Raw genomic sequence first — 23,476 nt, 5'->3', positions numbered from 1 at the left:
GCTTGAACGCGCCATCAAGTGCCTCAGTGACGGTGCCATCGACATTGATTCAGATGCTCTTGATATGTGTCCTGCACAAAGGAAGCGCAAGCTCCGGACGCCGAGGACCTTCAATAAGGCCACCGGCAATCACAGTACTACCGAGCATGCGTTCTCTATCAATAACTGGGGGTCAGTGACAACCTCCTACGTGATTGGCGTCAAGAAAAAGGGAGAAAGCTTTCTGAGGGAGACAACATCGATGGCCCGGAAACTGCTCAAGAAATCAGGCAACGCTGCCCTTCGGAAGTACATTAGTCTCAATGATGAGGATGAGGAGGAGAACATTGACCGGCGCTGCATGTTGTGGTAATGAACCGTTGCTTTATTTTATTTTATTGTCAATGAACTAACATCATTCCATATAGATTCAAGTTGCAGTTTCGCACTGCCTGCTGCGCATTTTTTAATGTTGACTCGTAACTCCGTGCTGTATCCATCTCCTCGTACTATCGCATTTTGCCTGTTCCGCCATCTGTCTTCATTACTCGCCTTTAATTCCCCTTTTCTTCGTTTACATGCATTTCTCATTTCGCCCTTTCCTACTGTTTTTACTGCTTTGTCGCCATTTGCATGCATTGTTTGCTCTATTTACACCACTTTTTCGTACTTTACCATTGGACAATGTGATGCCCTTTGCTCTATTATCACCACTGTCAATGCCTGATAAGTGACTTTTCAAGAGTGTCAAAGTAGAATTAAGAGGGCGAGTGGCCTTTTTTTCAATTTTTTCCGTCGTGTCTTCATGTTGTGTGAACGGCTCCTCAAATCTGATCAAAGCAGGAAAAATGAGAGTTCCGAGTGAAAAATAACGGAAAATGATTACGAGGTTTTACTGATGAGTGGCGAGGCAGTGGGATCCCCTCTCCAAGGCCACACTAATGAGGTTTGGTCTGTCACAGTCTCGCCGGATGGAAGTTGCATAGTCTCGGGTTCAGAGGACAAGACCATCCGGGTGTGGGATGCTGACACCATCACGGGAAAGGCATGGTTGTTGCCGCCCTCGAAAGCCACACCGACTCCATCAACTCTGTTGCAATCTCACCAGATGGATGTTCCATCATGTCTGGCTCGGACAACAGGACGGTTCGGGTGTGGGATATAAAGACTGGCAAGGCATTAATGACCCCTCTCAAAGGGCACACCCAATCTGTTCTGTCAGTCGCAATCTCGCCGGATGGGAAGGTCATTGTGTCTGGTTCAAAGGATATGAGCATCCACATGTGGAATGCAGAAACTGGGAAGGCATTGGGTGTTCTACAAGGTCACACTCACCATGTCCGGTCTGTCACAGTCTCGCCGGACAGAAAATGTATTGTATCTGGTTCAGCTGACAACACAATCCAGGTGTGGGATATTGAGAGTGGTGAAGCATATCCTCTCAGTGGGCACTCCGACTGGGTTCGGTCTGTTGCAATTACATCGGACGGAAGTCGCATAGTGTCTGGATCGGATGATGGGACAATCCAGGTGTGGGATATGGGGACTGACAAGGCATCGAGTGCCCGTCTCCAAGGCCACACTGGTTATGTCTTGTCTGTTGCAATCTCGCGAGATGCATGTCGCATTGTATCTTGCTCAAGAGACAGGACTATCCATGTGTGGGATATGGGGACTGGCGAGCTATTGGGTGCCCCTCTCCAAGGCCACACTTTCTCCGTTAACACTGTTGCGATCTCCTCAGATAGTAATCACATCGTATCTGGCTCGGATGACAAGACCGTCCAGGTGTGGAATATGAAGACTGGCAAGGCAGTGGGTCCTCCCTTTTGAGGGCACACCGGACCCGTTCTGTCTGTTGCAATTTCGCCTGATGGCAAATGCATCGTGTCTGGGTCGTCCGACAGGACTATCCGAGTGTGGGATCTAGAATCTCTAATCCGGCAGCACCAATCATTTGAAACACCTACCATACGTTTCTCGTCTGATCTGACTCATGCCCTTCATTCTGCCTCCTCCTTTATCCAAGATTCTGATACCCCAGCCCCTTCCGGTCCAAACAAGGAGGGATGGATTATAGGTCCTGAAGGACGGCTGCTCCTCTGGATCCCGCTCACTTTCTACTCAGGCCCTATGTATGCCCCAGGTAACACACTAGTGATACCCAACAATGCCCTACAGCTGGACTTGAGTCGTGTTGCACATGGCACATCATGGCAGAAGTGTCGCGAACAGTAATAGGTTGCATTACCTTTGCGGTTGTATTTGTCACTTAGACTGCATATAAATATGTTAATTGACTGAAGATTTATGCACATTCTACGGATTCCATACAATATCTGTTATGACTCGCTCTTACAAAACAGTTTCGGCTGCACGAAGATTTCATTCACTACGTTTACATACACTCCTCCCATGGCTACTATACTATATTGTTTCTCTATTTCTTCCTGCAAGATAAAGTGCGCAAGTTAAAACTCGATGTGAATTTGAAATATCGGGTCATTCTGCTTCATTCAGCATCATCCTGTCCTCGTCAGACTCCATTGCCTCCTGAGATGGCTGCCACAATTGGCTTCTTCACCCCTGGAAACGGTGCCCACCAGCATGGACCGTGACGCCATCCAACTACTCAAATAACACTCGGCGAATACTAGTCACAGGCAGCTCAGGCTTAAGCAGTTGCTCGTCTGCAATCAGCGTCTCCAGAGCATATCAAGAAATACCTCGCTCACGATATGCATCACCGGTAGGATGGGTAGAAGGATGGGTAGGCGATGGTGATTGGAGGAGGTGACGTGAAGAGGAGGCTGCGTGTGGAAGTTGGTATTGGAGAGGGATGGTTTTGGGCGTCGACTAGGGCTTGGAGATTTGTTCCTGTAATACCAGATGTCAGGATGGGGTATAAAGCTGCGAGATGAGATCAATCGCTGTCGTACACATCTTTGACATAAATAGGTACATCGTGTCTAGTGCTACGTCTGTACCTGTTGTAAAAAAATTGCATCACGGTGGAGAACCAACGTCGGGGTCTACTATATTTTTTCTTGATGATACTCTGTAGTGTGCATTAACAACATTGATATACCTGGAGAGCGCACTCTCCTTTTGAATAAGCCTCGGCTTCCAGTATCATGTTTCGTGTTCCCCGATGCATGGCAAGACTTTCTCAGTATCCATGAGACACCTGAAGTTCTCAATTCAGTTTCTGCCAGATCCCCGTGTCGCCTAGTAACGTAGGCTGTATACTACAGCAATGGTTTGGAGCTGTACGTTACCTGTGCTAGGACGCTTCTAGGATCCCCTGAATACAGGCCGAGAAACGTGGTCCCCATGTCCGGACATCAATCCTCGATTTTCGGATAACCGGGACCAAGCCTCCCCATCTACGAGGTCCTGTTCTTCTGCCTCGCAATAAAATACCGAGGATAATCCGGTCATAATTGAGGTCTGCTGGCATTCTGAATGGTATCTGTTTGAAAGTAAATTTCAAGTGGTCAGGGTCTGCACAGGATAGTATTCAGGACATAAAAGAAAGCCGTCGTCCTACCGTCCCCCTTCAAGTTTATTCCCAAGATCCATCCTGTATTGCATCTCACAAATAATGCGTCTCTCCTTCCGAGTCGTCCTCGCCATTGCTGCTGCTTCGACAGCGTCCATGACTGTCAGTGCCGAGGTGGCGAGATTTGCCACTCAGCTGAGGAATATTGCCGCGCTGGCTTTTCATGCACGCTAGACCTAGTACTCGACCGAATTGTAAGTATGAGTAGTTTTATCCAGTATTTATCGACTCACTGGCGTGGTAGCCAGGAGATGTATATGTATGCATGTGAGATCGGATGGACCACAGTGAGTCATGTTTCTGCTTCCTATTGGTGTAGCGCAGTGGTTGATAGAACCGCACATAATTAGTTTATACAAAGTGCTTTACAATTTTCTGTCAGCAATTTGCTGGCATGGCAAATGATATTTGTTATAAGTTCTGCGTAGAATAATATAAAGGCACACCGTCTTCCTACCGGTTTATTTCCGAGAAACATCTCACAAATAATCCATCTCTCCTTCCGAGTTGTCCTCGCCATTGTTGCTGCCTTGGCAGTATCCATGGTTGTCAGTGCTGACAGTGAATGCCAATCAATTGGCTGGCCTTGCGAGTCAAACGAAGATTGCTGCCGTGGCTTTCATTGCCGCGTGAAACTGCCGCTCCGAGTAATTGATAAGATGAGTATGAATAATTTCATCCAGGATTCAAGTTTGTTGACTGACTGGCCTGGCAGCCATATATTTGTGTGAGGTCCCATGAGCTACAGACGATAGTGAGACATGTTTCTGCTCTCTCATTGGTGCAAACCACATGTAATTGAGTGGGAATGCTTGCTTCTGGATAACTTTTACTGCTGCTGGAGCATTAATGAAGATTTTAGGATAGAGGAACTTGAACGTTGAGAATGAATCTATTATTAGACCCGCTCGTCTGTTCGGTATGATGTAATCGGAGTTGGTACTCACTGCAACACATCCTGTGACTAGTGAAATTTACGTCTTGTTATTATTACTTTTCTGAGCGGGGGTCAGCTGCCTGCTCTTCCCAGCCGATCCAAGATACAATCTGCCGAATCGCCTAATAATAGTGGTCTTATTCCCGTACTACTAAGTCTTATGTACTAACCTGGTACAGCACTTCTGATTTTTCCACTCTTCCAACGTTGTTCTTCACAATTTCTAGGAATCTAACAATATTCGTAGCCTATAGGTCACCACTATATACACTTCCCCTCACATGTTTCCAGCCAGCTGCTTCCAGCGGCTGCGGCCGTCCACCAGCCTGTCAACAAACTTGGGTCGTTCCAGATCTATCAAACAACATGCACTGACCTTTGCCCGTCGACAGAGCTCGAACGTGCCCTTGAGGAGTCCACGTTCCTGGTCTCCAATTGTCATTGGCTCTATCGCTAGCGGGCTTATAGGATATTCTCTCAGTGTGTTTTGGAAGCCTTCTCTGACATCCGAGGCTCTCGAGGAGATGGAACCAAAGTATGGCACCCCGAAGGACTTTGAACAGGCCATCAAGGAACTTCGGGATTCATTCGATTCAGATGATGCTGTCTCAACTCATCCGGATGACCTTCGCATTCACGGATATTCAGAGAATGATTACCACCCAAGTGAGGGCTTCCATTCGGCTGAGCTTCGCATTCCCAAACTCATGTTAGTCTTCCAGATGCACCGCATACTGTCATCGTATACCCAAAAAGTACAGAGGATGTAGTCAAAATCGTCAAGACTGCCGTCAAGTACCGTATGCCCCTCACCCCTTTCTCTGGTGGTACCTCCTTAGAGGGAAGTTATCGTGGCGTGAGTCGATTCCTATTTAAAGCCATTCATGCTCACGACGGTGGCCCTCTAGAGCCCTGTCGGTGGTATTTGTGTTGATATGTCCGACATGAATAAGATTATCGAAATTCATGGTGAGTGTGTCATGCACCTTTCTTCGAATGCTACTCGATATTCTTCCAAACCAGAGGCGGACTCAGACCTTGTTTGCCAGCCCGGTGTCGGATGGATGGAAATTAACGAGACCTTGCAGAAGAAAGGTAAGACCGCAATGCAAATTTCGTCGCGTTACTCACATCCTTGAAAGGCATACCACTATTCTTTCCCGTACGTTCTGATATTGACGCTGTATCGTCATCTGACAATTTTTACTTACATAGTTGGATCCCGGCCCAGGCGCCACTATCGGTGGCATGATGAGCACTGGTTGCTCAGGCAGTACGTATCAGCAGTCATAAATCGGCGGTACGGTTATTAACGTGTTGACTTTGGCAGCGAATGCCGTCCGGTACGGTACTGCAAAAGGCGAATGGTTCTTGAATGCGGTATGCATTGGTTCCCTTGACGATATTCGAATTGGTTGATTGAGTATCCCTATAGACGGTTGTTCTTCCTTCTGGAGAAGTCATCAAAACTCGCCAACGGGCTCGGAAATCTGCAGCTGGGTTCGACACCACGAAATTGTTCATCGGTGCCGAGGGCACTCTTGGTATCATCACAGAAGGTGAGATCACGTATTTTGCTCTTGTCGATTGCTCTTGACACTTCTGTTAGTCACTATCCGATTAGCTCCCGTCCTCCCAACAACAGTCGCCGTCGTACACTTCCCTGATGTGAAACGTGCAACGGAGGCCGTCATCGACGTGATGAACCGCGGCGTTGGCATTCGTAGGTTATCCGTTCCTGATCAAGCAACACGCTCACCTTCAGGATCCAGAATGTGTTGAACTCTGCGACTCTGAATTCATGCGCTCTATAAATTTATTTGGTGCATCCCAGCGCAAATACCCTGAACAGGACTCCCTGTTCTTCAAATTCCAAGGTCCAACGTCTGCTTCGATCGCGGAGACCGCTAAGATCGTAAAGGAAATTGTGCAGAAGCACGGCGGCACTGGTTTTGAATTGGCACGTTCTGAGAAAGAAGCGCATGACCTGTGGGCAGACAGAAAAAACGCTCTCTATTCTGGTTTGGCCCTCCTGGAAGGAAGCCGGGGGTGGAGCACTGATGTTTGGTAAGCCCAAGCTGCTGCAGGTCCAGGCGTGTCTTATGTTTTCCGCATGCAGCGTGCCAGTCTCGAAACTACCACAACTCGTGTATGAAACCAAGAAAGACTTGGAACGGTTAGGCCTTGTATCAATAGTTGTAGGGCACGTTGGTGACGGTTAGTACCCACACAGTTCGCATTGTATCGTCTTTCTCATTGACAACATCACACCCAGGCAATTTTCACACCCAGCTTCTTTTCCGCAATGATAAGGAGCTTGAAAGCGTTCGCGAAGCCGTGCATAGGATGGTGGAGCGTGCGATAAAGCTTGAAGGCACTTGTACGTCTTCACTACTATATGCACGAGGGTGGTGATCTTACGTCTACAGGCACTGGCGAACACGGTGTTGGGATTGGGAAGCGGGAATATCTGTACGAAGAACTCGGCGAGGGAACGGTGGAGTTAATGCGATCCGTCAAGAGGACCCTAGACCCACTTGGTTTGTTCAACCCCGGAAAGGTGAGTCAGATCGCGTGGCAGGAGTTTGGTGCTAACGCATAACGAATAGTTGTATCCAGACAGGATAGATAAAAAATCAAAACATTGATGATTTTTACGAACTATTATGTGTTTTATGGTACGGGATCATCGTTGATACCGTTGTATTTTCTCTTGGCTGTATCCATTCCATTATGAATGTACCGCGACCATGTTTTCATCTCTTGACGTTATCTCTTACAAGGGCCGACAATAAATCTAACCTCAAACAAGTTCTGTTGGATTACCCACGCATGTGCCCACAGGTTACCCCAGGATAGACATTATCTGCCTCGTGGGTCTGAATCTGATGTGGCGACAATAGACTAAGCACCGAGCTGAGATAAGTAGCTAAAGATCATGTCTCGAGCCCCGGGAATCCGTATATTTAGGAACAAACCCATTCGTCACAATACCTTTGCCCTCTTGTATTTGTTGTGCATCTTACATTGATCACGTACACGCAACTTCACAGCAGAAAAAAATCCAAGTGTCTCACTATCAATGTAGACAGGGGTAATGACTTGGTATGTATAAAACAACCACGGCACCTGCCTACAGTGCACTGGCACCTGTACATTCATCGTGAGTAAATGCGTGGTATCGGGAACAAAATTCAGCGTACCGGTAATAATGTCAACCAACTCGTTGGTAATGGCAGCTTGACGGCCACGGTTATATTGCATTGTCAGTCGGTCAATCATGTCTTTTGCGTTCTTTGATGCATTGTCCATGGCGTTGCGACTGTACCCAAAAATGTTGAATGATATGACGTAAAAGTTTACCACATCAACGTACCGGGCACTCTGCTCGCATGCGTGAGCCTCGACAAGAGCGGCATAGATGGCGTTTGCAAGCGAAAACTCGGCGAGATCCTTTGTAACGTCGTCCTCCATTTCGTAGGCACGGAATCCAGCTGGAAACGTATGAGTCACAACACCAAGACTTGGTAACATGTTATCCATACCAGACTCCTTCAATGCATTCTCGCCCACAACCTCAACAATTTCAGGCTCGTAAGCGACAGCAGAGACGAATTTGTTGTAAACGATAGAAATGCCGTCGTATTTGACGTCGCTTTTCACAATCAAGTCGGCAACGCCAGCAGCGTCAGCGAAGGTGGGGATGTCACGACCAATTTGGTTGAAGGACATGGCCAAGTTCTTGGCGAGTACACGTGATAGTTGTACTTTGGACTTGTCACCGATGACCATGATGGGAGAGTCGGAGTCGACAGGCTTCTCAGTGTTAGCAATAGCACGACGGGTGGCCTTGGACACGGAAGAATGGATACCACCGCAGAGACCCTTGTCGGAGGAGACGACGATAAAAAGCTTGCGCTTTGCAGGGGTTTCTAAAGGAGTATGCTGGAATATCTCTAGGTTGTTTTGAGAATACGGAAGCGGGTATACAGTCTACGGGACGCACCGGAGTTAGCAAGACCGTACTGCTTGCCGCTCTGCATGGCACGCTGCGCCTTTGCGAGCTTGGTGGAAGCAATCATCTTCATGGACTGTACATCGTAACAAGTATCCGCGGTCAACGCCCAGAAATAATACAAAAAACAACATGTCGGCACACCTTGGTAATTTTCTCGATATTCTTGACCGACTTCAACCGTAGCTCGATTTCACGCAACGTAGCCATGTTGCGGGCATTTTTGGGAGCAGCTCCCAGCGGGGAGGGCTGGGTCGCGATACGGGCAAGTGAACGCCTTGCTAACATTGAAAAGTGGTCAAACTTGGTGCGCGACCGAATTCCGAGTAGCCCAACATACTTCACCGACTTCCGGCGATATCCGATCGGAGCTCAAATTTGCATTGCCGGAACTCGGCATTGATAGAGTCATATCTTGCTCAACGTACTCATCAACGAGCAAGCCCATCTTACGCATCGACCACCATGGCAGCAGAACAGCCATTGTTCGATCCTTCGCTCAAAAAGCGCAAGAAGAAAGCTGTAGCTTTCACTGAGGACCCGTTAGGTCCTGAAGCAGATCCTACTACACCTGCACCAACCACTATCGAGAATACAACTACCAACGGAGATGTCGTCGATCTCGGTCCTACCACCGCACATGAGCAGATGAAGCAAAGTCTCAATGGGGCACCAGATCGTGTTGATGCGCCCGATGAAGTAAAGGAAGATGATGATTTCAAGGCCATGTTTCCGGACGGTCTCAAGAAGAAAAAGAAGAAGAAAGACATCCCTATGGACCTTGTGAGTAATCTCATGTCAAGCCCATGTTTGGCGATCTCATATGTGTATGTCATCAGGGCGAAGATGGATCAGGAGCATCGCCTGCAGCTGCACCCGCCGCTACAGAAGATCTCGACTTCTCCGACATCAAGAAGAAAAAGAAGTCAACAAAGAAAAAAGCAATGGAAGACTTCGAGAAGGAGCTTAATGAGGCAAAAGCAAAAGATGAGGCTGAGGAGGCTGAAGCCGACGACGGAGAGCATCTTAATGAACTAGATGAAGCAGATCTTGGGGACGACCCATTTGCACGCAATGAAGCACCTACAGGCATTGAGTCTGGCACAGAACCATGGCTTGGGAGCGACCGAGATTATACTTACCCAGAGGCATGTGCATTTGCTATGATACCTTTTCCTGACCTATATTAACCTTCATCATAAGCTCCTAACACGATTTTACGCCTCCCTTCATGCCGCAAATCCATCATTACTCACGTCCACCGGTAAACGATACACGATCGCACCTCCACAAATTCTCCGTGAGGGTGTCCGTAAATCAATATTTGCAAACGTTGCAGATATCTGCAAGAGGATGCACAGACAGCCGGAGCATGTCATTCAATTCCTCTTCGCTGAAATGGGTACCACTGGTTCAGTGGACGGTTCAGGGCGTTTGGTCATCAAAGGTCGTTTCCAACCTAAACAAGTCGAGAATGTTTTGCGTCGTTATATCGGTAAGCTTGATGACATCTGCGCTTTTCATGCTTAGCGCTAATATTGTCAAAGTCGAGTATGTGACATGCAAGACATGTAAATCACCAGACACGCTCCTCACAAAGGAGAACCGTATTTTCTTCATGTCCTGCGAGTCCTGCGGCTCACGTCGATCCGTCAACGCAATTAAGAGTGGTTTCCAGGCCCAGGTTGGCAGGAGAAAGGCAACTGCGCAATGAGCCGTCGTTGTATTATCAGGAAGTTGTTTGCTACGTCCATTGCTACATTCATCATCATCATCACGCATATCGAACCCTTAATACATGGTCTGATTGTAGAAGCATGAGGTAAATACTCCATACAAGCCCAAATGGGGAGGACATAGTGAACAAGACAAGAAATCACTAAAAAAATCATAATGTATCATAGACTCGTTGAAACGTCACGCAATATCAAGGGACGCAAACCATCCTTCATGAATCGATATCCCCAACCTTCGTCAACACTAGGCGGCGTTTTTTCTTTGGGGGTTGTGCCAACTTCGCAGGTGTGACTTCTGGTGCACTCCTGCCCGCAGAGGCATTGTCGTCAATGCTAGTAGCGGGCGTGAGAGGCGGCTCGTTCCTCTTTGCAGGAATAGTAGGCGTCGCAATAGCAGCCAGTGGAACCGAGGAAGACGAGGGCGTCATCGTGTATGTGAGGGGCACGAAGTTATGTTGCGCGATGTACTGAAGTTGTAATGCATATTGTTGAGTGTGATGCGCAGGTAAAATTTCATCAAAGATCACGATGGTACAGTATCCATCTCGTGATGAGAGGATAAGACACTGTCCGTCAGGAGACCTATTAAATAATTCAATATAGATACCAGCAGCCAGAAATAGTCATCACATACCACGATGCATCCGTAAATTCATCATAGTGCAATTTCGTGAGCATGCAAACAGGTCCAGATTGTTGGGTATCGTAAATGGCAACGGCATCCATGGTCAGAACAGCGTAAAGCATGCGATAAGGCAGCGCAAACACGGAGCCAGTATTGAGTGGAGCGATCGCCGGGGTAGAGGGCTTCGATGGCGATGGCGTAGAAGGCTTCAGCGATGATGCAGGCACACCTAATTCGGGAGCCACAGCATGAGGCGTGGGCGCTTCGACATGTAAATTCTTTTCCACTTTTGGAGAATATGCAGATACGTCCTTGTGAAATGCAGGTGTCGCAGAAGGCCCAGCAATATCAACAGAAATTGACCCATCCTTGCCCTTTTCTAGAGTTCCTGTCTTAGGTTCGTTATGCCCCCCTGCACCAACGACATCTTGTCTCAATTCATAAAGCACAGGGGAGAACTTGACAGCCACGCTGGCTTTCTTATGTCCTGGTAACTGAGCTATAGGAGGACGGGCAAAGTTCGCCCTTGAATAAATGAACACCGACGATGCCGATGAAGGGTTGGTTTCGCTCGTGGTAATTGCAAGTTTGGATTTACGTCCACGAGTGGGAGTTTCCTCGGCCTCGGCCTTGGGCTTGTTGGTAATGATGCTGGGATCCTCAAATTGCCCTGCGGGGGTTAGCAAGAGGCCCCCATCTGGACTGAACGCTAAGCGGCGGAAGAAGTTCGAGAAACTTTCATCTCCATAGAGTTTAATAGTCGACCATGCGGGCGAAGGAAGCGCACGGATTGCGGGAAGGGGTGGCATAGGAGAAGGGGATCTCCCATATCGTGCATATTGCCCAGGAGAGCCAGGGGCATTAGATCCGCTGAATGAAGACCGTCTCGAAGAAGGTCTCTCAATCGGCGGAGGAGGAAACATCGATGTGGATGGGGTACTGACTACTGACGCGGTCGGTGTCGGAGGAGCGTAGTTACCAGAGAAAAGAACATCATCTTTGTGCTGATCACTGACAGTAGACTCTACATCACTAACAGCAGACTCATGTCTATAGGACCTGGAACGGCTGTGCGAGCTAGGGGTGCGGCTGTGATTGTGGGTGTAAGACATTCGTGTATTCTTGCCCACAGCATGGGCTTCGAACGTGCCCTGCTTGGTCGAGATCCGATACACGTGCATCGAACGGTCACTGCTCTGTGTGGCGATATATTCGTTGAGCGGGTCCCATGCTACGCCTTGGACATAATGGTTGTGCTCGGCGATCTCGCAGACGCATTTGCCTAAGCCAATGAGCCTGTATTCCCCACAGCAATAACGCAAAAAACTCACCATCACTGGAAGAAAACACCCTCGCGCAGTTGTCCGTACTGCCGGCTAAAATGTATTCCCCAGTTGGACTCCACGCTAGGTCATATACCTGCATAGATGTGCACCTGTCCCATGTTTTATTCAAACTCGATCTCAAATTGCGCATGAAAGTTACCTGAACGTCGTACGCGGTTTCCAGTACTCCTTTTCATATTGCAATTCGTCCGCAGTCAGATCACTGCCATACGTGGCGGTCTGGGGCGTGCTTGAAGGTGCCCAGATGATGATCATGCCGTCTTTCAATAAACTCGCGTCAAATAGGATCAGCAAAATATTTAAGATCCGTACCATCTCCAGCGGAGGCAATGAATTCCCCTAAAGTCGCGTTAATGAAGTGGCCAGGGCTGACAAGGCGCGTGCGTAAGATACGCACCGTTAGGGGAGAATCGAACAACGTTTACAGCAGCCGAATGTCTGCTGAGTGTTGCAAGATATTCAACCCGAGCAGGGCGTGGCGCAGCGCCATCTGCACCTTCTGCAAGAGACGACGGGAGGATGTTCGGGTGCACCATCCATATCTTTTCCAGCCCACGTTGGTCAGCGCGCTGGACGTACCAGTGCAGGCTCACTCACTCTAACGTGGTTGTCCTCGCCTCCTGTAGCCAGCCTATAGGACTGCGCAGCAAAATTCTTCTCCTGCATTGGACGCGCTTTTTTGAATGGAACAGGTTGAAAGTCACAAGTGGATATGGGCTTGGAATCATGCCATCGAATCTCGAGGGTGCGGTAACGCATTTTTTGAATGTACTACTGAGCTCAGAGAGGGATTGTGGTAGCTAGTAGAATGAAAGATCCTGAGCGCTACAGGAGGAGGAACATTTGTTCACAGACTGAAAAGTAATTAATACGGATCGGAATCAAAGGCTCCTTATGTACAAGACCCAGGTGTGGCCGACTCGCACGCTCATGATCGATTGTTGTCTACCTACAATTCTATTCATTCAATTACAAAAATAATGCGAGGTTCATCATCATAGTAACAAAAGTAATATGCTCGAACGATTCTGTTTAGCTCTCTCTTCCATATATCACCTCCAAGTCCTTCAGATCGCGTTGTAGCACCTTCGTCAAATGCTGTAAACCAGCTTGCTGATTGGACAAGATCTGCAACGTGCATGTCAAAGTCAAAGCTCAAAGATTACAAGCAGAACCTTACTTGAGCGATCTGCTTTAGGCCCTCCTCATCGACGACTGTCCATTCAGAGGTGCCATCGAGCCCCACTCTTCTGCCTCTCTCGCGCGCAGCGTTGATAGCCCCTACGAGCGCCCACAGCTCATTCAGCTTTCCTCGCATCTTACTCATCCCACCTGGTCTTCTTATTTCTTCTTCAATCTCCTCTAGCGCTAGACGCAACGCCTCTTCTTCGGGACGTATCGCCGTAGACCGGACAGTAGGTAGCATCAGATGCATGTGCTGGATGAGGCACAGCAGGCGGTGCTGAGTTTGTGATTGAATTAACTTTGCGCGCTGCAAACGTGATGCGTTGCTATCGTTATGTCTTGCGGACAACGATTCCAGGCGTTTTTTTAGTTCCTGAAACACGCTTGAGTAAGGAAGTTTTCTACAACGTAAGAGATGACCACAAACCAATAAAGCTTTTTGCTGTTCCGTGGCTTGCTTCATTTGACCGTCTACGCGCTGACGCAGATCGTCAAAGCCAACTGCCAGAACAGGTACCATACTGAAGAGATAACATGGGCATACTGAGTGGCAGGCGAGTCATTGAGCTTACCAACTAGGATCAGGGTTATCGTGCACTGCGCGTTGCCAAAGCGCCTCATTTGTGGCATTTGCAGGTCTACCGAAAGCGTTCACTTGGGCCGGTGGAACGAGATTATAGAAATAATGCTGTTCGATGGATAAGTTCACGATAAACTATACATAAACTGCATGAGACCAACCTGAAAGCGACATGCTGGCGAAGAAGGATCCCAAGCCTGTACAATAGCTTGGATTTTCTGCTCGAGCGCTGCATATTGTGACTGAGGATCCTGTTGTTGTGCAGGTGCAGTGCTTCGCGATGCGAGAAGTGAATTGGATAGTGGAAGACCTAGCGTACTGCCAAAAAGCCCACCGGTAGCTGCACTCGGCGCAGGCTGATTCACTGAGCCAAACAGGGAGCCCGCTGGTTTCTGCTGGGACTGGCCGAATAACGAGGGAGTAGTAATAGGTTGCGTGGATTGGGATTGACCGAATAAAGTTGGAGTAGTCGAGGAGGGGGCAGGCGCACTACCAAAGATACTCGCTGGATTTTTATTCCCAAACAACGGGTTTGAGCTCGTTGTTGTACTGCCAAAGAGGCCTCCTCCAGCAGCTGGAGCTTGAGTTGTCGTGCTACCGAACAGTCCCCCTGATGTTGGCGCTTGCGTACTGGTAGCGCCAAAAAGACTCCCGCCGGCGCTTGGTTGGGTCGTTGACGTTCCAAACAGTCCGCCAGTACCGGTAGCAGGCTGTGGGGTCGTAGTACTTCCGAAGAGACCACCACTCTGTGGTTGCTGCTGCTGCTGCTGGGCCGTGGTACTTCCGAAGAAACCTCCAGCCTGCTGCGGTTGCTGCTGTTGGGTGCCTGCGTTGCCGAACAAGCTTCCAGCAGGTTGAGGTTGAGTTGTCGTATTACCAAACAGACTTGTTCCTGTAGGTTGTGTCTGAGTGGTCGTACTTCCAAGCACATTACCCGTGGCGGGCTGCTGTGTAGTTGTCGTGTTACCAAATAGACTACCGGTTGCAGGTTGCTGTTGCTGCTGAGTGCTCCCTCCTGACGTTGGCGCTTGGGAACTTGCACCGCCAAACAAGCTTCCACCGGTGCTTGGCTGAGTAGTAGACGTTCCAAACAGCCCACCAGTACCGGTAGCAGGCTGTTGGGTCGTAGTACCTCCGAAGAGACTACTACTCTGTGGTTGTTGCTGCTGGGTCGTGGTACCTCCGAATAGACTCCCACCTTGCTGTGGTTGTTGTTGCTGCTGCTGCTGGGTACCTGTAGTCCCAAACAAGTTTCCAGCAGGTTGAGTCAACGTGTTCCCGAACAGACTTGTTCCTGTAGGTTGCGTCTGTGTGTTCAAGTTCGTACTCCCAAACAGACCACCCGTGGCAGGCTGCTGGGTTGTACTGGCTGTGGTATTACCAAACAAACCACCAGCTGCAGGTTGCTGTTGTTGCTGAGTGTTGGTATTCCCAGATGAAGCAGCTGCAGGTTGCTGTTGTTGCTGAGTGCCGGTATTCTCAGACGAACCAGTCCCTGCAGGCTGTTGTGGCGTCGTGGTATTTCCAAACAAGCTCCCGCTACCTGCACCTGCAGTAGCGCTTGTCGCCGTACTAGGCATTCCAAAGAGAGTTGTACCGGATGTAGATGGCTGTGTGGAGGTATTACCGAAGATGCTGCCGCCCGTTGCCTGTCCAGGCTGCTGTTGGGTGTTCGTGTTGCCGAAGATGCCTGTGGTTTGGGCACCGAGTGTCTGCCCCGGCTGCTGCTGAGCGTTTGTGGTACTTGTTATCTGCCCAGGCTGTTGCTGGGCGTTCGTGGTGCCAAAGGCATTTGTTGAGGGTTGCGCTGCGGTGCCACTAAAGAATGACATTTTTGCAACCTTTTATGAGCTATAAAGCAGGAAGTAGTTCGAAATCGAGTATTTGAGAGATTAGAGCCGATGCGGACTCACCTTGCTGATACAAGATGGCAACTCGATCAAACCCACGATCCTGGCCTTGGCAGAGCGAAACAATGATAGGCGGTTTGAAACAAAAACGAAGAATGAGAATCAACAACTCCAACTAGTCGCTTCTTTTATAAAAGTTGCTGAAACAAGTGCAATAGAGTCACTACACTAGCGGTAGCAGGCGCACCGACAAAGTCACGGTACTGAGGATGGTTAACTTGGCTCAAGGCCCCTTAAGGTCTCAACCCATCACTCAGACTAGGATTTGACTACGTATAACAGGCTCAAGACTCTCGGATGACTGGTGTTATATTGCTACACTCCAAGTCGACGACGCACAACGATTTGTTCACAAATCCCGAAATGAATTTATGATAGGTTAAATGATTAGCGACTTGCATGACTTGCGCCTGCAAGTTACAGTAGTCACACCGATATACCACCAAGCATCACGTCCACGTAGAAATATCATGCAATGGTGCATAGAAAGCATGTGTCATGTAGGGACATATGTGGTGTACATGTAGTTTTGCCAAGTCGTCTCCCAAGCACCACATATGTAAAAAGGAGCGATCAGAACTATGTTGCAGACAATCAGCTCTAAACGCAGCATGCGTCATGAATAAACCTACACGAAGAGCCTGGAAGAACCACTTGTTCTTTCCGGTCTGGTAACGCTCCTCGAACAGCTTTTTGATGGTCTTCCGTGCATCCTCCCGTTGTGACGGCTCCTTGAAGTGTTCAGCAGCCACGGAGTTCTTCAAGCCCTCCAACTCCAAAGCGTAACGTGTGGGGAATAGATGCGAGTAATTAATCACCTAAGACATTCGATAAATGTCGGTTCGCATCTCCATGTCACGGTCAATGTGTACTTACTTTAATGAAAGGCTTAACGCGGCTTCTCCGCTGTAGTTTCTTGGCACCCATAGTCCGCGTAACTTTTCGCGGGTAGCGTTCGATGCCGGCAACGATGGCATGGGGGTATGGTCGCTCCTTGGTTCCCTCATCGAGTTGTTTGATAACAACAACCTTCTTGCCTGCCTGGCGGCCCTGTAGGACGATGGCGACCTAGACAACAAGGTTAGAATCACAGTTGCATCGATCACACGTATGATGGAAGCACTTTTCCGGGCTTGTAAACTAACATGAACGGTCAGCCTTAGACACTTATAAACGATATGCATTCCGACCTTTGGGCATCTTGACGTTAGGCGGCGCGGTGAGGATTGACTCAGCTGAATAGATTTAGGCCAGGCAAGCCATCCGGAGATATCCGAATGCTACTATATAGTTTCAATTTACAAGGTTACGGTCTCACTGGAATTTAATTAATATTGTCTTTTGTTTCTCCTAGCTGCCAAGTTCCAACACAACGTTTCGCCGTTGTGCGCCTTCCGCAAATATAACATGCAAGACATTTATAACATGCGCAAACGTTGGAATTTCAACCTGACGGGAATCTTGTACCCTTGCACAACTGTGTAGTATCAGTCATGTTCGTAACACTCTGCATACTTTATCACGCGCTCGCCTACTCCCTTGGTCATCTATGGACTTTGCTCTCTCCTTTGAGGTCAATTTTGAGCTGTGCCGTCGATGCTACAACGTACCACCCAACGACGCGGCGAAACGTCATCGTTGACATCATCATGACCATCTGCACGCTTCTTGTTTGGTCAACCCTCATAGGATGTATGCTACTACGCAAAGAAGACCCTGCAAAACGCGCACCACCACCTGTAAACTTACCTTCCAGATCGTTCCTAGACCTCGTTCCTGACTGGTGTTTTCCAGCATGTTTCCTTGAACCAAGCAAATGAGAGCATGGTGAATGCACTAAAAGCAGTGCAAAAGGCGAGGGATGATTTCAAAGAGATGGAAGACACCTCGGGCACCACAATAGAGGCGTTGTGGCGCTTAAGGCAAGCCGGGAAGGACATGCGCGAAATCCATCAGGCACTCGTGGAGATGTCGGACATATTCGACCAGCAAGCAGAACGACAGTTGTCCCGCACTTTCCCCATTAATTCAGGTGGAGCGAGATAGAAGTGTTATCCGACCACTCGCATTTTATCAGCACTGACGGGTTCCCGTGTCAAGCAGATGAGGTTTTGAGTTCTGGGTGGGCGGTTCCTCGTATGTATACGACATCGATCGTTGTTTGAAAGTGTAGTTTCTAGTTTTGACACAAGCGTGTGTGTAGCACACGCTTGTTTCAACTCAATGATTTGGCATTACAGTGTGTCTCAAACTAGATGCCCATGTGAATCGACACGATGCTTCCGGGATCGCAACACCTTCACCAAATCTATGGCCCAACGTTGTCCAATGCTCTCGCATATTATAGAACGAACAAAGGTCTTCTTCCATCTACAGTTTGCCTAGCCCGGTCACCGGCCTTGCAGCATATTTCTATGTGACACCGAGTCATCAAGCAGGTCGTCGCAAAATAACAAGAAAACCCATCACTCCAATACTATCACATTGCACAATCCGGAGGAATCTATTACCACAAGGTACAAGATAAGCCACGCCGGGGCTCGACCCACTGCACACCATGGTGACAAGAATGCGAGCTTCGGATTTCGCATGGCATGCCTGGTAATTAAAGGCCTATTGTGCGCGGCGAGGGAAGACTCATAGATTGAACGATTGTCGGAATTGCAGCGATGCTCACGGCTGGGTGTAGCCCCGTGAACGGCATGCCATCCTCTGCGGCCAGCTTACTGGAAAGGCATAAGGCTGAGCGATATCACCACTTTGTGTTTTTCCCGCTACCGTCAGGGAGTGGGTCTCATAGCTTTCACTTTTATCCTGCAAAATCTGGGCAATTACTCCATCTGTGTCCAATTCAGGCGACTACGATCGTTCTCGAATCTAGGCTGGCGGTCATTTGTCTTGTGCGTCCCTTCCGCGTTTGTCTCTCGTTCCTTGTCCCGCAATCTCTGCATACCTTTGCATCCTCATGTCGGCCTTCATTGGGCTCCTTCCTGTTAGTGCCTCATTTGAGTTCATTATTTCTACTGCCCTCGTGTCTTCTGATGTCGCAGGCCATGCTGTAGTTTTAATGCATCAAACCAGGCTAACCAGCAGACATTTCATGATGCATCAACCTTGCTCGATCCCAATAGAGAAGGTGATGCATTACTGATGCATCAGGTGAAATACCTCGTCCTTTGCTTCCTTTGCTTATTAATGCCTTCGTACCTTGCTTCCCTTGATTACCAATGCTTTTGAATACTTCGTACCTTGCTTCCCTCGATTACTAATGCTTTTGAATACTTCGTGTGAAAAATTGACGGTGGCGTTTGCAGTCCTCGCTTGAGACTGCAAACTTGTCACGTGACGATGACTCAGCCACAGCGCTCGCTTCCTTCCTTGGCTCGATTGCCAATCGCGCTCCACCTGGACCTGGACCACCGACAATCAGCACAATCGGCATCCAAGACCCGTTGGCCAGACGATGGGTCTCGCTGGTGGTGTATATCAGTGAGGTGAGTGTTGTTAGTATGAAGTTCTCGAAGGTATGCTCACCTTTTCTTCATCGTCTGATTGTGCATTCAGGTATGCAGCGCGCTATGTCGAGGCCACGGATCTCCTGGTTCCTATTCATAGGTTCCTAAATGTGCTGCCAGGTTCAGGTGCGCTGGAGAAGCTCATGAGTGCTCCATTGATGGTGATAGGTATGTGCCATCTTTGCCTGGCCCTCGAGACTCACCAAATCCCTGCACCAGGTACCAACATGCTCCGTTCATAGTTACAGGTGCGCTGGAGAAGCTCATGAGCGCTCCGTTCATGATTATAGGTATGTGCCGTCTCTGTCCAGCCCTCGAGACTCACCAAATCCCTGCACCAGGTACCAACATGCTCTGTTAATGGTTACAGGTGCGCTGGAGAAGCTCATGAGCGCTCCGTTCATGATTATAGGTATGTGCCGTCTCTGTCCGGCCCCCGAGACTCACCAAATCCCTGCACCAGGTACCGATGTGCTCTGTTAATGGTTACAGGTGCGCTGGAGAAGCTCTTGAGCGCTCTGTTCATGGGTTGGAGACAAGACAATTAGATTATGTAGTGCATACTTGTGTGTACAGTGATAGATTAGAAGAGAATGTATGGTTTATAATCATAAACTATTGGACAAATGCCCGAGCGAGATTGAAGTTACCTGTAGAAACAGCTAGGTAGGGATATAGTGGTAGACAGTGCAAATTTGATGGTGTGCCGCTGCATGGATGGGATATGTAGTAAGTGACGAGTCCAGGGGGATATGATAAAGAAACGTGCTCCTGAGTGCTCTTGAATGGCACTCGTTGTATACAATTTGACAGTCGAATCTATTGAAAATGTCGAGCTTAAAAAGAGTCAGCAGGGCATGCGAAAGAGAACATGAGAGATCTTACTTGCGCAGGACAGTCTGAGCACCAAAAACAAATGAGTCACTGTCATCTGTCATGACAGCATCAATAATACCGGCACCATTCATCAGTGCCAGCTGTGTCTCAGCTTCTCTGGCAGTCTGGATAGCCAGGATTGATATAGATGACAACGAAAAAAAAGAAAAAACTCACCATGATCCACTGCACGTTGAATGCATTCAGTAGGCGCTGGGTGGGCTTGACCATCCAATGGTCGTTGGTAGACACTCTGTGGCCCCATTTGATTTCAAAAATGTTCGAAGGGCGGGATTCTGGCCTGTCTGAGCATGTGCACGGTGCCACCTGCCCTGCTGGCATTGTTCGAACCACGCACTAGAATCAAGAAATGAGAATGTGAGAATGTTTGCCATTGAACACAGCGAGCGAACACAAACCTTGCATCCACGCCTACAATATAAGGCGAGTGAGGGGCAGGTCCCTCATATCGGCCCCGGATGGCGAGAGAGATGAGGGGCACTGTCGTTGCGGCAGGCTCGAGCACCTGACAAATGATGGGGTGAGTTTCAGCACCTGCCGAGTGAACAGTGGGAATGTGCCTCCCACAGGTCGTTGATGCCCATGACGATGAGGACACTGGAAGTATAATTTGAGATCAGTAGGCTGACAAGCACAGCCGCTATGCGTGGAGGAGACGGGAGTCGAACGAGAAGAGGAGGTACTCACTAGTACTAGTAGCGTATGTGTGCATACATAAGCGGTGGCAGTACCATGTATGGTATAGCAGCCAGCCGGGACTGTAAATCCGAGGACCGTCAATCTGCAGCACATCAGCATGCAGTGCGTTTTTTTGGCGGGAGGGAAGGACGCGTCGCCACCAAGACCGAAGCTGGGTGTAAACGAAAAATTGACGGTCCTAATGTGCGAAATTTGCAGTCTCTCGGTTAGCGTCTCGGCATTCTCCCACAGGTGGTTTGCATTGTGCTCACCCAGGACCCTCCACCCCATCCAGCAGCCATCCAGAGCTCTCTCGCAGCTCAAAAACGTCGATTTTTGCTGCCTATGGCGTCCATAGCCCGTACGGTGCCCTCCCGTGCATTTTCCGAGCCTATCTGCGGTTCGAAATGTTGCTGTCTGGGGTCGCGTCTTTTTCGACGTCGCGGTTCACGTGCCGTGGTGGCGGTGCTCGCTTGGGTAAGCCTGTGCTGGACCGTCAATTTCACAGTGATCAGCTCTACTTCGTACCTTGCTGCCCTTGATTACTAATGCTGTTTGAATCTTCTACTCATCCAATATAGTAATGGAAAGTGCTGCATCGGAGGGTGCGGCACCCAGAATGATGTCATCTTAGAGCCTTTTATTCACTAAGTCCTAGTAACCACTGTTCGCCTGATTTCCCTCAAGCTTTTGCTAGTCTTTGAGCCGATGAAAATTGTTCATGTCTATTTCGGTCTTTGTTTGCCTTATATTTTGCCTTGTATTTCCATTTTGTGCGTGCACAGTGTTCAAGACAATATTTGTGCTGTATTACAATAACATGCGCATAGTATTACAAGCAAGAAACACTAATAAAATTTACAGCTTTATATCTCATGTAGCGATGAGAGGGACTCGAGCGTGGGAGAGACGAGCTATCAAGTGAGTGTATTATCTCAGTGTCTTGGAAGAAACTCATAGACAGTGTATGTACCTATCAAGTGAGTGTATTCTACGGGTATGTTTAGCTCGAATTGTAATGGGAAATAAATGTAAGGCTTACATCTCAGTGTCTTGGAAGAAACTGAGATGTTAGGACACGGGTCTCGTCTTTTTAACATATCGCGTGTATCACGGGAAGAATAGGATGAAAACTAACATATGAATGTGAAACAGAAAATAGACTCGGCCGTCGACAAACGCTGTGCTCATACCTCAGCCGACGTCACTCGTCCCCTGGTGCCTTCGGTTCTTCGGACTCCAACACCCCCCTCGAGTGCAGTCTTCCAAGCTCATGAGCCGGCGAAGCCTCTGGAGACGTGGTCGTGGAAGTGGCTTCGTGCATGCGTCTGCGACATTATCTTCAGTGGGGCAGTAGACGAGTGAGAACGTTCCGTCCTTGACATGTGATCGTACGAAATGATATCGTAGGTCTATATGCTTTGTCCTGGAATGGAACTTGTTATTGGACGCAAGGGCGATTGCTGACTGGTTGTCGCAATTGATGGGAGTTGGGGGTAAGGGGGCCTCGTAGAGCTCATCAAGGAGAAGGCGCAGGTATAGTACTTCCCTTGCAATAGTGGCTAGAGCGATATATTCCGCTTCGGCCGTCGACAGTGCAATCAAGGGCTGCTTACGCGAGCTCCAAGCTACCGGGCCACCATCAAGCATCACCAAATAACCCGACATCGAATGTCAATGCGCTTGTGATGCCCAGTCGGCGTCGACGTAAGCCTCCAGACCTCCTTCCGTTCCTCCTAGGGTAAGACCAAACTCAGATGTACCCTTCAGGTAATGTAGGACCCTTTTGGCAGCCTCCCAATGGGCAGGGCCAGGGTTTTGCATGAATTGCGACAAGGTCGCGACTGAGAAAGTGATATCCGGTCTAGTGCTGGTGGCGGCATACATGAGGGAACCGATGGCCCTTTGGTAAGGTACGTTCCTCATGGCTTCAACCTGAGCAAGAGTAGCGGGGGAGTGACCGTCAGTTAGGATAGTGTTTGAGTCCATGGGCGTCTGGGCCGTCTTGGCATCTGTGAGGTGAAAACGTTCGAGGATGGTCTCCACATAAGCCTTCTGGGATAAGGTAAGCGTGTGTGCAGCACGGTCTCTCTCTACCTTTAAACCCAGTAGCCAAGTAAGTTCCCCCAGATCCAAAATCTCGAAGAATTTGGTAAGACGCTCCTTGAAGTGAGTGATGTGCTGGAGGTGCTTCGAAGTGACGGCCATGTCGTCCACCGAGACCGTGACGACGGTATGTTCATCTTCCGCTCATTTGTAGTACACCGCCTGATCCACTTTCGACCTCTCAAATCCCAGCTTCTCAAACACTCCTGCCAGTTCTTCTGACCACTCGAAGCCCGCTTGTTTCAGTCCCGGTAAGCTCCGTTGCAGCTTTAGTACCTTTCTCTCCTGACCTGCCTTGAGATATCCTGGCGGCGCCCTCATATAAATGTCTTCTTTTAGTTCGGCGTAAAGGTAGGTGCTCTTGATATCCACTTGATGGATTTCCCAGTCACAGCTGGCTGCCAT

At 48.9% G+C, this 23,476-nt stretch overlaps 12 protein-coding genes across 12 annotated transcripts; 6 read left to right on the top strand and 6 right to left on the bottom strand.

The window, feature by feature from the left end:
* Position 1: 1 nt before the first annotated feature.
* F5147DRAFT_576909 (uncharacterized protein) lies at positions 2-352 on the top strand (the record flags this gene model as incomplete). Its single annotated transcript, XM_041431358.1, has 1 exon — positions 2-352. A coding segment is annotated over one exon (351 nt), but the record flags the coding sequence as incomplete, so codon positions are not given.
* Positions 353-1,938: 1,586 nt separating this feature from the next.
* On the top strand, positions 1,939-2,217 carry F5147DRAFT_576944 (uncharacterized protein; the record flags this gene model as incomplete). The annotated part of the gene is made up of 1 exon (XM_041431361.1): positions 1,939-2,217. A coding segment is annotated over one exon (279 nt), but the record flags the coding sequence as incomplete, so codon positions are not given.
* Positions 2,218-4,493: 2,276 nt separating this feature from the next.
* On the top strand, positions 4,494-7,241 carry F5147DRAFT_612583 (FAD-linked oxidase-like protein). The gene is made up of 14 exons (XM_041432466.1): positions 4,494-5,144; positions 5,201-5,334; positions 5,387-5,447; positions 5,502-5,573; positions 5,621-5,640; positions 5,694-5,751; positions 5,809-5,858; positions 5,914-6,037; positions 6,088-6,201; positions 6,251-6,545; positions 6,598-6,695; positions 6,754-6,858; positions 6,908-7,038; positions 7,088-7,241. Exons 1-14 carry the CDS (start codon positions 4,760-4,762, stop codon positions 7,124-7,126), a joined length of 1,686 nt encoding a protein of 561 aa, XP_041292852.1. The 5' UTR covers positions 4,494-4,759; the 3' UTR covers positions 7,127-7,241.
* Positions 7,242-7,343: 102 nt separating this feature from the next.
* F5147DRAFT_694819 (ATPase, F1 complex, gamma subunit domain-containing protein) lies at positions 7,344-8,807 on the bottom strand. The gene is made up of 6 exons (XM_041437333.1): positions 8,638-8,807; positions 8,485-8,569; positions 8,024-8,434; positions 7,855-7,972; positions 7,682-7,800; positions 7,344-7,628 (listed from the first exon to the last, which is right to left on the bottom strand). Exons 1-6 carry the CDS (start codon positions 8,779-8,781, stop codon positions 7,612-7,614), a joined length of 894 nt encoding a protein of 297 aa, XP_041292851.1. The 5' UTR covers positions 8,782-8,807; the 3' UTR covers positions 7,344-7,611.
* A 151-nt stretch (positions 8,808-8,958) lies between these two features.
* Positions 8,959-10,207, top strand: F5147DRAFT_745724 (eukaryotic translation initiation factor 2 beta; the record flags this gene model as incomplete). The annotated part of the gene is made up of 4 exons (XM_041439778.1): positions 8,959-9,276; positions 9,333-9,641; positions 9,697-9,988; positions 10,041-10,207. The coding sequence occupies 4 exons, from the start codon at positions 8,959-8,961 to the stop codon at positions 10,205-10,207; spliced, it is 1,086 nt and encodes a 361-aa protein (XP_041292850.1).
* A 234-nt stretch (positions 10,208-10,441) lies between these two features.
* Positions 10,442-12,959, bottom strand: F5147DRAFT_576859 (WD40-repeat-containing domain protein; the record flags this gene model as incomplete). Its single annotated transcript, XM_041431353.1, has 7 exons — positions 10,442-10,811; positions 10,864-12,136; positions 12,186-12,289; positions 12,340-12,460; positions 12,513-12,539; positions 12,598-12,742; positions 12,798-12,959. The coding sequence occupies 7 exons, from the start codon at positions 12,957-12,959 to the stop codon at positions 10,442-10,444; spliced, it is 2,202 nt and encodes a 733-aa protein (XP_041292849.1).
* Positions 12,960-13,232: 273 nt separating this feature from the next.
* Positions 13,233-15,545, bottom strand: F5147DRAFT_576847 (nucleoporin complex subunit 54-domain-containing protein; the record flags this gene model as incomplete). Its single annotated transcript, XM_041431350.1, has 6 exons — positions 13,233-13,328; positions 13,381-13,758; positions 13,813-13,906; positions 13,958-14,073; positions 14,127-14,883; positions 15,049-15,545. 6 exons carry the CDS (start codon positions 15,543-15,545, stop codon positions 13,233-13,235), a joined length of 1,938 nt encoding a protein of 645 aa, XP_041292848.1.
* A 621-nt stretch (positions 15,546-16,166) lies between these two features.
* Positions 16,167-17,207, bottom strand: F5147DRAFT_694811 (60s ribosomal protein l27). Its single transcript, XM_041437332.1, has 5 exons — positions 17,066-17,207; positions 16,999-17,015; positions 16,752-16,943; positions 16,508-16,693; positions 16,167-16,454 (listed from the first exon to the last, which is right to left on the bottom strand). Exons 1-5 carry the CDS (start codon positions 17,073-17,075, stop codon positions 16,449-16,451), a joined length of 411 nt encoding a protein of 136 aa, XP_041292847.1. The 5' UTR covers positions 17,076-17,207; the 3' UTR covers positions 16,167-16,448.
* Positions 17,208-18,283, top strand: F5147DRAFT_694810 (uncharacterized protein). Its single transcript, XM_041437331.1, has 2 exons — positions 17,208-17,614; positions 17,670-18,283. Exons 1-2 carry the CDS (start codon positions 17,369-17,371, stop codon positions 17,919-17,921), a joined length of 498 nt encoding a protein of 165 aa, XP_041292846.1. The 5' UTR covers positions 17,208-17,368; the 3' UTR covers positions 17,922-18,283.
* A 940-nt stretch (positions 18,284-19,223) lies between these two features.
* On the top strand, positions 19,224-19,938 carry F5147DRAFT_773607 (uncharacterized protein; the record flags this gene model as incomplete). Its single annotated transcript, XM_041441488.1, has 5 exons — positions 19,224-19,369; positions 19,440-19,551; positions 19,610-19,680; positions 19,732-19,802; positions 19,883-19,938. 5 exons carry the CDS (start codon positions 19,224-19,226, stop codon positions 19,936-19,938), a joined length of 456 nt encoding a protein of 151 aa, XP_041292845.1.
* F5147DRAFT_694805 (uncharacterized protein) lies at positions 19,609-20,619 on the bottom strand. The gene is made up of 4 exons (XM_041437330.1): positions 20,444-20,619; positions 20,276-20,391; positions 19,857-20,226; positions 19,609-19,683 (listed from the first exon to the last, which is right to left on the bottom strand). The coding sequence occupies exons 1-3, from the start codon at positions 20,606-20,608 to the stop codon at positions 20,037-20,039; spliced, it is 471 nt and encodes a 156-aa protein (XP_041292844.1). The 5' UTR covers positions 20,609-20,619; the 3' UTR covers positions 19,609-19,683; positions 19,857-20,036.
* Positions 20,563-21,100, bottom strand: F5147DRAFT_694801 (uncharacterized protein). Its single transcript, XM_041437329.1, has 3 exons — positions 20,975-21,100; positions 20,686-20,884; positions 20,563-20,623 (listed from the first exon to the last, which is right to left on the bottom strand). The coding sequence occupies exons 1-2, from the start codon at positions 21,083-21,085 to the stop codon at positions 20,699-20,701; spliced, it is 297 nt and encodes a 98-aa protein (XP_041292843.1). The 5' UTR covers positions 21,086-21,100; the 3' UTR covers positions 20,563-20,623; positions 20,686-20,698.
* Positions 21,101-23,476: the final 2,376 nt, after the last annotated feature.

This window comes from Suillus discolor, assembly GCF_016758755.1.
Source record: "Suillus discolor strain FC423 chromosome Unknown F5147scaffold_27, whole genome shotgun sequence".
NCBI classification, from domain to species: Eukaryota; Fungi; Basidiomycota; class Agaricomycetes; order Boletales; family Suillaceae; genus Suillus; species Suillus discolor.
Note: the sequence above shows the minus strand (reverse complement) of the source record. Positions and strands in the feature narration are given on the sequence as shown.

What these genes read in the sequence shown, in the direction of transcription:
- F5147DRAFT_694810 (XM_041437331.1), top strand. Translation starts at nt 17,369, where the DNA reads ATGTTCGTAACACTCTGCATACTTTATCACGCGCTCGCCTACTCCCTT. An exon ending in CAAAACGCGCACCACCACCT is followed by an intron (nt 17,615 to 17,669) that starts GTAAACTTACCT and finishes GGTGTTTTCCAG; the next exon opens with CATGTTTCCTTGAACCAAGC.
- F5147DRAFT_694801 (XM_041437329.1), bottom strand. Translation starts at nt 21,085, where the DNA reads ATGCTGATGTGCTGCAGATTGACGGTCCTCGGATTTACAGTCCCGGCT. An exon ending in CACATACGCTACTAGTACTA is followed by an intron (nt 20,885 to 20,974) that starts GTGAGTACCTCC and finishes TTATACTTCCAG; the next exon opens with TGTCCTCATCGTCATGGGCA.
- F5147DRAFT_694811 (XM_041437332.1), bottom strand. An exon ending in GCGTTAAGCCTTTCATTAAA is followed by an intron (nt 16,694 to 16,751) that starts GTAAGTACACAT and finishes CGAATGTCTTAG; the next exon opens with GTGATTAATTACTCGCATCT.
- F5147DRAFT_694805 (XM_041437330.1), bottom strand. Translation starts at nt 20,608, where the DNA reads ATGCCAGCAGGGCAGGTGGCACCGTGCACATGCTCAGACAGGCCAGAA. An exon ending in TCAACGTGCAGTGGATCATG is followed by an intron (nt 20,392 to 20,443) that starts GTGAGTTTTTTC and finishes CTGGCTATCCAG; the next exon opens with ACTGCCAGAGAAGCTGAGAC. An exon ending in GCTCAGACTGTCCTGCGCAA is followed by an intron (nt 20,227 to 20,275) that starts GTAAGATCTCTC and finishes ACTCTTTTTAAG; the next exon opens with CTCGACATTTTCAATAGATT.
- F5147DRAFT_694819 (XM_041437333.1), bottom strand. Translation starts at nt 8,781, where the DNA reads ATGTTAGCAAGGCGTTCACTTGCCCGTATCGCGACCCAGCCCTCCCCG. An exon ending in ATATCGAGAAAATTACCAAG is followed by an intron (nt 8,570 to 8,637) that starts GTGTGCCGACAT and finishes TACGATGTACAG; the next exon opens with TCCATGAAGATGATTGCTTC. An exon ending in GTACGGTCTTGCTAACTCCG is followed by an intron (nt 8,435 to 8,484) that starts GTGCGTCCCGTA and finishes AAAACAACCTAG; the next exon opens with AGATATTCCAGCATACTCCT.
- F5147DRAFT_612583 (XM_041432466.1), top strand. Translation starts at nt 4,760, where the DNA reads ATGTTTCCAGCCAGCTGCTTCCAGCGGCTGCGGCCGTCCACCAGCCTG. An exon ending in TCTTGGTATCATCACAGAAG is followed by an intron (nt 6,038 to 6,087) that starts GTGAGATCACGT and finishes CACTTCTGTTAG; the next exon opens with TCACTATCCGATTAGCTCCC. An exon ending in TGTAGGGCACGTTGGTGACG is followed by an intron (nt 6,696 to 6,753) that starts GTTAGTACCCAC and finishes CATCACACCCAG; the next exon opens with GCAATTTTCACACCCAGCTT.